General features: G+C 33.3%; 1 protein-coding gene across 1 annotated transcript; it reads right to left on the bottom strand.

Moving 5' to 3' along the window:
* Positions 1–2,522: 2,522 nt before the first annotated feature.
* Positions 2,523–12,488, bottom strand: LOC143053603 (echotoxin-2-like). Its single transcript, XM_076226396.1, has 3 exons — positions 12,444–12,488; positions 6,281–6,502; positions 2,523–2,905 (listed from the first exon to the last, which is right to left on the bottom strand). Exons 2-3 carry the CDS (start codon positions 6,485–6,487, stop codon positions 2,564–2,566), a joined length of 549 nt encoding a protein of 182 aa, XP_076082511.1. The 5' UTR covers positions 6,488–6,502; positions 12,444–12,488; the 3' UTR covers positions 2,523–2,563.
* Between the last annotated feature and the right edge of the window lie 1,805 nt (positions 12,489–14,293).

The raw sequence follows: 14,293 nt of genomic DNA, 5'->3' as shown, positions 1-14,293 counted from the left end.
TATAAAAAAAAGTGTCCGATGACCCCGCCTGCAAACCAAGACGCCCTACAAGTTTTGTATATTTTAAAAACCATTATATATAGAAACAAAATCTTACAAAACCTGATATGATTATGCAGTCGAGATCTACTATGGCCATCTAACATGAAAACTCAAACGACTTCCTGTAGGAGTTATTGGCCCTTTTGTTTTGTTTTTGCTTTTATCTCAGAAAATTTAAAATAGATCGAGAGAAACTTGTGACAGCAAAAATGATCAGAAAGACAATAGTCCAAATAATTATTACGTCAGAAAAAAATTAAATAGCCTTGCTAGACGTCATAATTATTTGGAATAGAAAGACAAGAACTACAAATAAGTCAACATGACCGAAAACGACTTTTTACTAAGTTGTTGTCCTTAATAGCAAATTTTAATGTGACTAAATATCAAAGATGTTAAGTTTGCTCATTTAATTATTTCATACCTAAGGCACCGATCATATATCTTATGTGTGCATGTTGACTGGGGGTGGATGGTAAAATTAAATAGCATTTTCAGGAAAATTAAAATTGATAAAATGACTTGACATTTTAGGTGAATCAATGTTGACCTGAGGTAGCCTGACCATGTACAGTAATAGAGTTGCGAAAGTGACGGATCAAAAACTTTTTATAAAGGTGGGGTCGACTGACTGCCTGAATAGGCCCGCTACAGTCATGCTTCAGTGATTCCCGATATATTCCACCACAGTTTTTCCACGAAATTGGGTTGGGGAAGGCTATGGATTGGCCAATGGGTGACCTGAGATAATATGACAATGCACAGTAATACAATGCTGACCCGAGATTACCTGAACATATTTGTGTTTTGTAAAGCTGGCCCAGGGTATAGTTAATATACAATAATACAGTGATGACCTGCAGTAACGTGACTATGTACAGTATTCTTATGGTGATCCGAGGTAACCTGGAAACATTTGTGTTTTATAAAGCTTGTTTTTTTACTTAACGGTGACATTTGAATAAAACTGACCATGAACTGTAATCACAAATGCAGCCTGTGGTAATCCGAATATCAATGATATTATAAAGGTGAAATTAAGGAACCTGGTCTAATTTTGCATTGCATTTCTTATAGATACATTTTTTTCTTCTTCGTAAAAGTGACATTAGGTAACCTGACCGTGTAAATGTTTTTTTGCAGTGGTAACCTCAGGTTATCTTAATATACAAGTGTATTGTAAATGTGACTTGGGTTACATGACCTTGTACAGTATTGCAATGGTTCCCTGATGTTACCTGACCATGTACATTAAAACAGTGGTGACCTGAGGTAACTTGAAAATATTAGTATTTTGTAAAGCTAACATGGGGAAACATGGCCATGGTTAGTCAAACTGAGCTGAACTGAGGTTACCTCAACATTAAAGTTATACAGAGGTGATTTGAGGATATCTGGAAATATCTTTGTGTTGTAAAGCTGACCTAGAGTAGCCTGACCATGTATGCTATTGCATTTAGGACCTGGGGTAACCTAAATATATATGTATACAGTTACCAAATGTCACCTAAACAAAACTTATTGTATATATGTATTCAGGTTACCCAGGTCATCACTGCAATACCATTAAAAAACATCGCAAAAATATTGAACTCCAAGGTAAATTCAAAACGGAAATACCTAATCAAATGACAAAATCAAAAGCTCAAATACACCAAATACATTAAACGAATTGATAATAACTGTCATATTCCTGACTTGGAACAGGCATTTTTTTATGTAGAAAATGCTGGATTGAAGCTGATTTTAAAGCTAGCTAAACCTCTCAAATTCAGGTAATCCAAGATCATCCCTGCAATACCATACATAGTCTGGTTACCCCAGATCATCACTGAAATACCATACATGGTCAAGTTAACCCATTTCAGCTTTACAAAGCATAAATATTCCAGCTAATCTCAGGTCACCTTTATCTGTATTACTTCACATCGTGTGGTTACATCAGGTTACCACATTATCACTGAAAATGGTTAGGTTACCTCAGGTCACCTTTGTATTACTGTACATGATCATGTTAATCAAGGTCAGCTTCACAACAGAAAATTTGTCCAGTTTACCCAATGTCGCATCGGTATGACTGAAAATGGTTGATGTGCATTATTGACAGCAAAGAGATAAAGAATTAATGCTTATAACAAATTTTCAAGGCAATGTTCAAACAATATTAAGGTAAAGAAATGTGGTACGATTGCAAATAAAACAACAATCCAACAAATTAACATATATTTTTAGAGAAATAAAATACAAAAATACTGAATTTAGAGGAAAATCAATTCCGAAAGTCCATAATCACATGGCAAAATCAAATAACAAAACGCATCAAAAACGAATGGACAAGAACTGTCATATTCCTGAATTGGTACAGGCATTTTCAAATGTAGAAAATGGTTGATTAAACCTGGTTTTGTAGCGCTAACCCTCTCACTTTGATGATAGTTTTACTAATGATTTTATTTTAGACACTTGACATTTAAAATCTTCAGTTCTTATTATTTTATTATGTAACAAATGTATTTTAACTTCATTTCTTTTTAACTATTTCCGATAACTCAACTTCCACCTTTGATTTATGAGAAGTTCCCATGATTCCCTGAATAATAAAGCCATCTCTCTCATTTGATATAGCGTTGCAACTTCTACAATAATTGTTCCTGGCAAAATCTTTGTCAATTCCATAATACATGCGGTTGTAAATATCCCCATCCTCCTTAGAATTTATAAATCCAACTGCTAAACGGTTGTCAAAAAAATCGAAATTATATGGTGCGGACCACATAATAACCATGCGCAAATCAAACTCCCCAATCAAATAGGATACAACACCTGTCGTTCCCGTTACACCGGCGCTGTGTTTATGACCAATCTGAAAAGATAATACTGTCTTGGTTTAATCAACTAGTCTATTTATAGTAATAATATTACGCAATACACTTATGTGTTTTAATTCTAGTTTCCAACAAAGATTGCACAGACTGAACCACTTTCGGATGTTTTGTTTTAGCCAATATTCAGTTTAATTCGACATATATTCTTATAAAATATATATATAACAGAATGTTTATTTCTATTAAACTCATTCCTAATCCTGTGTTACTTATACTGTATATATAACTTTAGATTTGGTGTACATGAAATATATTAATCAGAAAATTAAAAACAAAGAATTAAAGTTACTAGTTAAAGATAATATGAGAAAACATGAGCACTGTCAATACTAGTAATATTGATAACGGACACATCTTCTATCGATTGCAGAAATCTCTGTAGATTTTTTCAATGTGACGAACACAAGTCTTAGTGAAAAACGGTAATTCATCGTTTTCTAATTCATATGACGTATTGCAAGAGAGAATTGTTGTTGTGAATTCATGTGCCGAAAGACTGTCCAGAAAAGTCTGAACTGAATGGGATTAATGTTAATAATGTCTTGCCATAGTCTGATCATCTCTTGTGTCTTGTATACCAGTAAGTGTTCAACAATATTCCAGACGAACCTTCCGCATTTGTCATTGTTTGTCGCAAAGTAAATGTTCATCTTCATCTTCATAACGTACTATAGAAACATTAGTCAATAACATACTTGGCGGCGACACGAAGTAGGAAAACTGTTTCGCAATTGTCCATGCTTTATGCGGTTTGATTGTAGAATGGATATGTCTGAACATATAAAAGTCATTATCGCATGAAATGCGGTAAGACAACCATGTTTCTTCAATTAAAACATTATTTTTAACTGTGTGCTAATTAAGTTAAAGGGTGTTTCGCATAACTTATCTCTACCCAAAATGCATATTTGGCCATCGATTATTTGAACTATTGATAGCAATCTCGCTAAAATCCCGTTTCAATTACAGTTGGAAGTTCGAGGACAACGTGATCGCCTTACTATAAAGTGCGTTGCACACTTCTTCTAGCAATGGATTTCTACTAATAAGCAATGAAATATGTTATATGAAAATTTGTCTAGTATTACCAATGTTATTTCAACTGATCGGGCGGAGCTTACGTTTTAATTTGCATAAGGACAGTCTATTTGAAGACGTGTGATTGCCGTTATAATTATTACTGATTGATAATCACCTATCAGTGTCACCAAAGGAATTTAAAAAACAATGACCGGACACTTCAGTGATCAGTTTATCCTAAAACACCTATCTATAGATGGACTGGTTAATTGTGAGCGAATCGGTTAAACTCCGCCCTGTCAAGTGAAATAAATCGAGTATTATTATACTTCCTGTAAGAATGTCCTTCTATAGAAAAAATGCTATATTTTTGATTAGTTTTTTAAAGAAATATATAGCGTTAACTGCACTATGCGAAAATAGTATGCCTTGCTGTTGCAACAGACTATTGATTTTCATGTCAATCATTGTCAATTTCACGTGCAAAGGCGGAGCTTAGTTGCTTTGACAGACAAGGGGGTTGGATTTATAAGCATGGCAATTAATAAACTATTACAATTGAACAATCAGGGGAAATAGAAGATATTTTCATTTTAATTTCTCTGACATTTTAAGAGACTTTAAATTACTGTAGTTTCTGTTGGAACGTTTTTGTTCTTTGTTAACTTCTGCTTACTGCTGTTGAAGCCAAAATTGTTTGAACACTTTAGAAGTAATTTGTTTACAGATAAATAGTTATGATCCGCTATCATTGTTTTTTTGTAAGATATTGAGTTATATGAGTATTGTTTTTATACTGCAAATTAAATTAATAAAATCATAGCTTTTTTAATCGTAAAAAAAACCTTTTGTATCCCTTAATGGACCTCTGATTGTGGAGAAAGTGTTCCATGATGAAATTGACATTATACAAAATATAGCTATGCTTCTATATTTAGGAAATAGACACAACTAGTTGCAGTATGAATACATCTATATATAAAGCGCATTTTTTTTTACACTGAAATACACTACTGTCACTATTCAAAATAGTAAACAGTCAGTATAATAATGATATTAATGTTGTGTTTAACATTGACTTCGGGTCGTGCACTATTGTCTCTCACCCTGGCTACTATTTTCACATAGTCAATGTTAAACACAACATTATTATATAAATACTGTTCGAATTTCTTCCTCTCATTTTTTCCTAAATATTTTCCACAAGTTTTCAAAATCGCCAAATGAGAATTTGAGAAAATCGCAATTGTCACACTTAAATGGGAACTAACCCTTACTTTCATAATCTGTCATAAAGCTGTGGAAAATTTTCACTTGAATACCACTGAAATGCATTGAAAAAGGACAAGGTTCTATTATGGCCCAAATTGCCTAACATATCATAATACACAAAAAAGATCACAATTTGGTTCGTAAATGTTTCTTTTTGTGCTTTTTTTATAAAAATTGTTTGTTTTAAGATTGTAACATAGTGATGACTGCTGTACCCATATTTTGACTATTTTATTTATTATTTCTGTTTTGTTCACGCATCGTTGTAAAAATAACGGAACTTGATGAGACTGTCGTAAACGTGAGAGGCTAAGCGCTAAAAACCAGGTTCAATCCACCGTTTTCTACATTTGAAAATGCCTGTACCAAGTCAGGAATATGACAATTGTTGTCCATTCGTTTTATGTGTTTTATCATTTGATTTTGCCATGTGATAAGGAACTTTCTGATTTAATTTTTATACGGAGTTCAGTATTTTTGTGATTTTACTTTTCTTAAAAGCCTGTATGCGAAATAAGTCAGTTCTTTTCATTTAAGTAATTAAGTAAAAAATATTCTACAAAGTAATCCAATTTAGGACATTTTGTTAAAATATGATTATATTTGCAATTAACTGATCTAAAAGCTTTAGGAAAACATTTTGGATCGTGGATGGCGACTAAGGTTAATTATCATAAAAAAAGCTAAAATTATGGAAAAATATTACCAAAGTTGATCTTAATATACAAATAATGTGTATTTAAGGGGTCATAACTTCACAAGTTTTATAGAAAGGAGCTAAAAAAAAAAAATTGTCTTAATAGTAATATCACCAATATTTCTATGTAACATTTGTAATTTTTAAGCCCAATTAAAAAAAAAAAAAACATGAAAAATTAAGGGCCAATTTGAACCCTGAGTGAATCTTCTCCCTTATTGTTTTTGTAAGTCATAAATTCTGATATTTACTACCAGATAGTCACACAAATATTTACTGATATCATGGGGAAATATGGGGAAATGCAGCTTTGAACAAAACTTAAGCATGAAAATGCTTTATTACATGTTGTACAGTGACTTACAAAATGTCCTTTTCCACCAGATTTGATAGCTGTGGTCGGTGAGGATAACAAAAATCCCCACTGAACTGTTGTTTTAGGTAAATGAAGAGTATATTTTGTAGAATTCTTAATCTCAATTCCACACACTATTGTATAATTAAGTGTCTGAATAACACTGTCAAGATCTTCTCCATGCTGGATATTGCTGGACGCACTTGTACTCATCATAAATGATAAGATATGCTGAAATTAGAATGACTTCGTAACAACATATCATGTCAATTACGATGACAAAGTGAAAAAAAACAAATTTACATGCGTAAGTATGAGAACAGCACCGCAGATACTGCAAAAAAAAACAAAACAAACGTAACACAATGAACAGTAATAGTACTGTTTGGAAAGGTCAACAACAATTTTGTAAAGTTTCTTTCTAAATGATGCTGAAGACTTTGAAAATGCATTTATTGTTTTAATTTTTTCTTAAACATACTATAATTATTTTTTTTTCCTAATAATTTTTTTGTAATCCTTTTTTATATGTTTTTTTTTACTGAAACCGTACCATTGAGGTTAACTTTCCGGAATTTACCGAGTAACGCCGGAATGCCATGCGATAACGTTACGCATAGGCATGTGATAATAGCTGAAACAGTTTTTTTTTATATCAGGCCCGCTTGATACCAATTCAGAAAATATGGAAATTACGTAAATTTAATGCAACTATCATACTGTTAAAATTACAAGTTATTTATTCTATTCAGCATTCATGGAGTTTGCACGGTGTTTTAAAGATAGATGCAATAGTAATAGCTCAGAACCTGATAAACAATGGTAACAAACAAGATGAACAATAATGAATATTGTTTTGGTAAAAAAAGAGGAGAAACAGATCCCATAGGAACAGTCAAACTCACAGATCAAAAATAAACTGACAACGCCATTGGTAAAAAGTAAAAAGAAAAAGAGGAAAATAACAGTACAAAAGACACAACAGAGAAAACTAAAGACTAAGCAACACGAGCCTCACAAAAAACTGGGGTGATCTTAGGTGCTCCAAGGATATAAGGATATAATCTGTGAAACGGTTATTCCATAACAGTCAACTAACTCTTGATGGCGTCCATAAAAGTTATGAATAGATGATTTCAACTTCACCATTTGGAACTCTTGGTTTAATAGCTTCCGTGTGAGCAGCAGCCCTCTATCAAGGAACCGAGATAAGAAATACAAGCCCGGGAATATCGTATCAATTGGGATACATACTCCGTATGAAGGCGCTGCTTGAATATTAGTACATAGAAATGGAAAGTTCACTTTAAGAAGCTGAAATCATCTCTTTTGTCGTAAAGTTTTGTTTTCGATCGACCCTCATTGTCAATTTCTAGATGTAAGTCAAGATATGAGGCAAACTTAACTGTATCTGTTGTATCATTTATCTCTAGTTCGATGGGAAAGATGCGTTCAACATAGTCACCAAATTTCGAATAATTTAGTGAGAGAACATCATCTATGTAGCGACAAGTAAAGTTAAAGGATATTGCTAACTACTTATCTTTCTTCCCCAGAAATTCTTATATGGATATGGAGTCAGCCTCATAATAATAAAGAAACAAGTCGTCAAGAAGAGGGGCACGATTGGTTTCCATTGGAATTCCGAGAGTCTTTTGAAAAACACGTCCTTTAAACGTAACAAATATGTTGTTAATCAAGAAATCGAGCATCTTTATAATGTCAGTTTCAGAGAATTTTTTGTGTGAATCAGAGTGATTCTTTACAAAGTAGGATGTATTCCTCCCCAAGACAAGTTAATTGCATCTACGTTCGCCATTCTTTATTATTAAACATAGCGGTACGAACTTTTTCACTTTGTCCTTTAGTTTGGAATGGGGAATATTTGTGTAAAGTGAAAAAAAGTCATATGTTTTAATACTATTGTAATATGAGAGAGTCTTAGATTGTATATACTCTAAAAGATCTTTGGAATATTTCAGTATCTACATCTGATTCACGCAACCTCGGTAAAGGGGCATGACTTCGTACGGGTTGTAACCTGTGATTGTCTCTCTTATATCTTTCGCCCCTCTTGTGAAGTAACTGGAAAAAAACCTGGAATAGTGTGTCACCCCTTTATTAGCAGACTTGTTCCCGAATTGTTTTAACCAAATCCTGTTAAGATCGGTCAACTTGATGTAATTCATGTATTGCAAAACTGACCGAGTCCTTAAATTCAATATAATCAGCATTATCTGTCATTTTTTCTAGATTTTAATTAGATATTTCAGGTTCACACGGGAAATTTTATAAATCAAGCAGTAGATAAACTCATCATAGATACCAGGATTATTTTTTCTTTAAGCCAGACGCGCGTTTCGTCTACAAAAGATTCATCAGTGACGCTCGAATCTACAAAATTAAAAACGTCAAAAAAAGTACGAGGTTGTAGAGTATTGAGGACCAAAATTCCTAAAAGTTTTTCCAAATACAGCTAAGGTAATCTATTCCTGAGGTAGAAAAGCCTTAGTATTTCAAAAATTCAAAAGTTTAGTAAACAATTAATTTATGAATATGACCATACCAAAGATAATTCATGTCAGCACTTCTGTGCTGACTACTATGCTGGTGATACCCTCTGGGAATTAAAACACCACAAGCAGAGACATCGACCCTGTGGTTGTAAATAAACTCATCATGGATAATAGGATTATTATTTGTATTTACGCCAGACGCGCGCTTCGTCTACAAAAGACTCAAAAGTGGGGTTTTTATTTCCAAGCTCGGTTGCCATGCCTGATTATGTAGTTATATATTAGATTTTAATATGAGTATTATCTTTCTATCACTGTAAAAACATTGAGTTACAAAAAGGTACTTGAAACCTTAATTAATAGTTCATAGATACAAAGATTTGCCTTGTAGATTTATGTACGTATTCATTAATTGTACAATTGGGATATCACATCCTTATTTGAAATTCATGGTGGTTTAATGAACAATAAATTTAGATGTTTATGTGAGCTTATTGACATTATTCTTATTGTAAATGTATTTCTGAAGGTTATTAATTTACCAGTTTAATACCATATTTATTGTATTTTCGTAATTGGAACGAATTATGATTTTATATACATGAATGCTTTAAATCTACTGCTACACAGTTATGAACAGGTATAGAGTTGACAATCTAGTGATTTCTATATTTTAGCATTGCATAAGTTCATGTTAATGTTAAACTACCGATGACGTCATTTTATAAAATCGATATTTACTTATAAAAGATACCAAAGTTACAAACAAAATCTCGAAAACAAACTGGTTTGGCAAAACTTTTAGGAATTTTGGTCCGTACTACTCTTCAACTTCGTAATTTATTTTGCCCCTTTAACTTTTTGGATTCGAGCGTCACTGATGAGTCTTTTGTAGACGAAACGCGCGTCTGGCGTATATAAAAAATTTAGTAATGGTATCTATGATGAGTTTATTGATAACAAACGAAAAATCGATTAAACGATAAATAGCAGTTTACCTTACACAACATAGAAAAATAAAAACTGAGCAACACAAACCCTACCAAATACTGGGGTGAAATAAGGTGCCTTAGAAGGGCAAGCATATCATTTAACTCATCGAGATGCTCACGTCAGAACGAACCCGGTGTGCAATCTTATTCGTTCGTCCCATTCTAGGAAAAGAGGCGTGATTGAAATTGCACTAATTGCACACATCCGGCGTCATCATTGAAGCAGATAGCCCAGTAGTCAGCACTTCGGTGTTGACATAATTATCGATTATATGGTAATTTTTTACAAAACTTTGAATTTTTCGAAATACTAAGGATTTTCTTATCCAAAACATAGATAACCTTAGCCGTATTTGGCACATCAATACTCTTTTACTTTGTACTTTATAACTAATCTGATATGAACGTCAATGATGAGTCTTATGTAGACGAAACGCGCACTTGGTCCATTAAATGATAAGCCTGGCAACTTTTATAACTATTTACACAACTCTTGATGACGACCTTAAAAATTCTAAGATATTATTCGACTCCACCATTTGCTACTCTTGATTTTAGTGCAACGAATACTCCAAAAACAAATGAAAATGTTATAATTCATAAGCTTAAAGCATATCATTTGTTTAACCCGACCCCGTCGACAATTTCTATATGTAACTCAAGAAATAGATGGCAGACTTTGCTGTATCTTTTTAAACCTTCATTCCAAGTTCGGCTGGATAGATACATTCGACGCAGTCACCATACTTTGAATTATTTCGTGACATGATATCATCTATATAGAAGAAGGTAAAGTTAAGGATAACGTTAGATTATTTTTATTCTCCATAAAAACCTCCAATATGAGGTCAGCCTCATATAAATAAAGAAACAAATACATGGACAAGAAGTGGAACACATTTGGTTCCCAAGGTAATGCCGATTGTTTGTCGAAAACATGTCCCCCAAATGAAAGAAATAATGTTAGTTTCAAATATTTTCTGTTTGAATCAGAGGTATTTTTATACAGAGAAGAATTTATCAGTCCCTGAGACACGATACTTGTCTCTATTGTGCCAATTCTTTTTATGAAACAAACCACACAAAATTCTTTCTATTTGTCTTTTAGTTCGAAATGCATGCATGGAAAACACCTCTGTAATGGGTAATATATTAAAATGATATTAACATAAATAAAATTGAGAATGGAAATGGGGAATGTGTCAAAGAGACAACAAACTGACCATAGAGCAGACAACAGCAGAAGGTAACCAACAGGTCTTCAATGCAGCGAGAAATTCCCGCAACCGGAGGTGTCCTTAAGCTGGCCCCTAAAAAACTATATATACTAGTTCAGTGATATTGAAAGCCAATACTAAACTCCAAATTGTACACAAGAAACTAAAATTGACAATAATACAAGACTAATAAAGGCTAGATGCTCCTGACTTGGGACAGGCGCAAAAATGCGGCGGGGTTAAACATGTTTATGAAATATCAACCCTCCCCTATACCTCTAGCCAATGTAGAAAATTAAACGCATAACAATACGCACATTGAAATTCAGTTCAAGAGAAGTCCGAGTCTGATGTCAGAAGATGTAACCAAATAATTGGCCTTGAACTAGCTTCAGCAATTGAGTCTATAATATATTGTATTTAAATACTTAATATTTGTTTTGATTATTTTTTATTTGATGAGTCAAGACTTTTCAAACCGAGTTTTACAATCGATTCTTTTAGTGTGCTGTTGCATCACTGTATAATGTCAAGGCAGACTTTTGTAATTGCAAACGTTTCAAAATCAGCAACGCTCTGTTCGTGACTGTCACGAGTCGGGAGTCTGGAAATCAGTGGCTGTCAATTGTTCCTATCAGTCATTTTTTTATGTCGTTTTCAGTTTGTCTTGTTTATCTTTTGTTCTGTCGGGGCAGTTTATTATTTTTCAAGGTACATGTATATGTAATGTCGTTGTTGAAGGACATACGATTACACGTAGTTGGTTACATCTATCTGTATAAGGAAAACAAAATATTAGGAAAATCATCTAAAACTAAAATATCAGCACACATACAAGTTATACTGGATTAAGTGTAAAGATTGCATTCACAGTTAGAGCAGAGGAACAAGTTTGCTTTTAAAGAAGCGCAATTGGTACCTTTCGAAATAGCTATAATCTATTGTTACGCATATGATGTCGAGAAGAAATTTTCCAACAGTTACTTTAATTAACTTCCAGTAAGTATATTAATCAAGTATACATTTTTCATTACGGGGAAAAGGTTTGTGTGAATTTTAGATGATTAGCAATCAGACTTTTAAATCGACAATTTTATTGAATATTATAACATTTTATGTATGTTTTATAGGGATGAAAAATTAAAAAAAACAAAACTGTAGTAATAAAACAAGTAAATCAAACAACGAAAAACACATTCAGATATGAAAACTTATTTCATTTTCAAACTGATTATTAAAGTTTTAATAATGCTATATTTGATTGATTATTGCAGGGATGTAGTTGGTTCGCAGAGTAAATCCTATGATTATACTAACCAGCATTTTATTCAAAATATCAAACGATTTATTCAATTGTTGATATATTTCTTATTAATTGGTTGGACAATAAGGCAGAGTATGTTCTCGTAAAAAAGAATCAATCTAGGAATATAAAAGTATGTCCTACCTATAATGCAACGGATAACTACTATCTCCTGTTATTAAGTATCACACATGTAACTGCAATCGTCACAACTTGTACTTACCCCTTTCAAAACTTCATTCTCTGTTCAATTTATGTTTGGAATCCACTGTTACAAACCCTCATTCAAACCAATACAAACTTCAAGCTATAATTTCGGATATTGCAAGTCACAGACTTTTCAAGCCAGTTCGCATTGGAAAAGATGAAAAAGAGAAAAGATATTTTCTATATCTTTCCTTTGCCAACAAAGGTCTCGATGGCGTCAACCTTGGCAATATCCTTCATCATAAATTAGTTCAATCGAAAATACCTCCTTATTTTAAAGACCAGTCTGTACCAATAATTTCTTATACCTATACCAAACCTATTGCAACTAAAATTTTCAATTACAAACGAGTTTTGCAGGATCTCGATATTGACGACTTCAAGTCTAAACCTCCTGATTGCACTTGTGCTAGTTCCCAATTCACATATAATCCCGCTGGCCACGTTATTACCGGTGACCTTAACATTGTTAATAACACTTCTCTACGAAACGTGTTATCGAAAGGTCCGAAATATCGTGAGCCTAAATCCATCAATTGGAAATACAATTTTAAAATTTTGATGGATTCAGTCGAGGATTATGCCAGGCAATGGGCTAAGCGCGAGAAGGAAGACGTAGACACTCTATCCGAATGGATAAAGGCAGTGAGGTCCTTAATACAAATCAGAATTAAGAAACTGAATGGGTCCATCAATGCCCATGCTACGTCAATTTTTAAAGACCCAAATGTTGCTAAACACCTATCCGACCTCCATGATAAATATGTTGTTGTCCCCGCAGACAAAGCCCCAAATAACATCGTTTTTGTCTGTAAAAGTCATTACATTAATTGCTTGATAAACGAATTAGGTATAGACAATTCACTTGGAAACTCAACATATACCCTCACGACACTTACCAAAGAGGAAATCCTGGATAATCATAGGTCTGTTCTTTGTTCCTTTGGTATTTCAACCAAAGATGAAGAACTGGATCTTCCATCACTGTATTGGATACCTAAACTACATAAGTGTCCTTACAAACAGCGGTATATTGCTGGGTCTTCCAAGTGCTCCACAAAACCTCTTTCTAAATTATTAACATCCATTTTATCAGCAATCAAAGACGGGCTTCAAAGTTATTGTGAAACTGCCTATTCTAGAGGTGGCGTGAATCAGATGTGGATACTTAAAAATTCCAAAGATCTTTTAGAGTACATACAATCTAACTCTCTTTCATCTTGTAACAGTATTAAAACATTTGACTTCTCTACTCTTTACACAAGTATTCCACATTCCAAACTTAAAGACAAATTAAAAGAGTTGGTATTACTTTGCTTCATAAAAAAGAATGGCCAACGTAGATACAAGTATCTTGTCTTAGGGAGGGATAAATCCTACTTTGTAAAGAATCACTCTGATTCAAACAAAAAATTCTCTGAAACCGATATTATCAAGATGCTTGATTTCTTGATTGACAACATATTTGTTACGTTCGGAGGACGTGTTTTTCAACAGACTGTCGGCATACCAATGGGAACAAACTGTGCCCCTCTACTTGCTGACTTGTTTCTTTATTATTATGAGGCTGACTTCATGCAGGAACTTCTTAGGAAGAAAGATAAGAAGTTAGCAATATCCTTTAACTCTACTTTCCGCTATATAGATGACGTTCTTTCACTAAACAATTCAAAATTTGGTGACTATGTGGAACGCATCTATCCCATCGAATTGGAGATAAAGGATACTACAGATACAGTTAAGTCAGCTTCATATCTTGACTTACATCTAGAAATTGACAATGAGGG

This window comes from Mytilus galloprovincialis, chromosome 12 (assembly GCF_965363235.1).
Source record: "Mytilus galloprovincialis chromosome 12, xbMytGall1.hap1.1, whole genome shotgun sequence".
Classification (NCBI taxonomy): domain Eukaryota; kingdom Metazoa; phylum Mollusca; class Bivalvia; order Mytilida; family Mytilidae; genus Mytilus; species Mytilus galloprovincialis.
Note: the sequence above shows the minus strand (reverse complement) of the source record. Positions and strands in the feature narration are given on the sequence as shown.

What these genes read in the sequence shown, in the direction of transcription:
- LOC143053603 (XM_076226396.1), bottom strand. Translation starts at nt 6,487, where the DNA reads ATGATGAGTACAAGTGCGTCCAGCAATATCCAGCATGGAGAAGATCTT. An exon ending in CTGGTGGAAAAGGACATTTT is followed by an intron (nt 2,906 to 6,280) that starts GTAAGTCACTGT and finishes TTATCTTTTCAG; the next exon opens with ATTGGTCATAAACACAGCGC.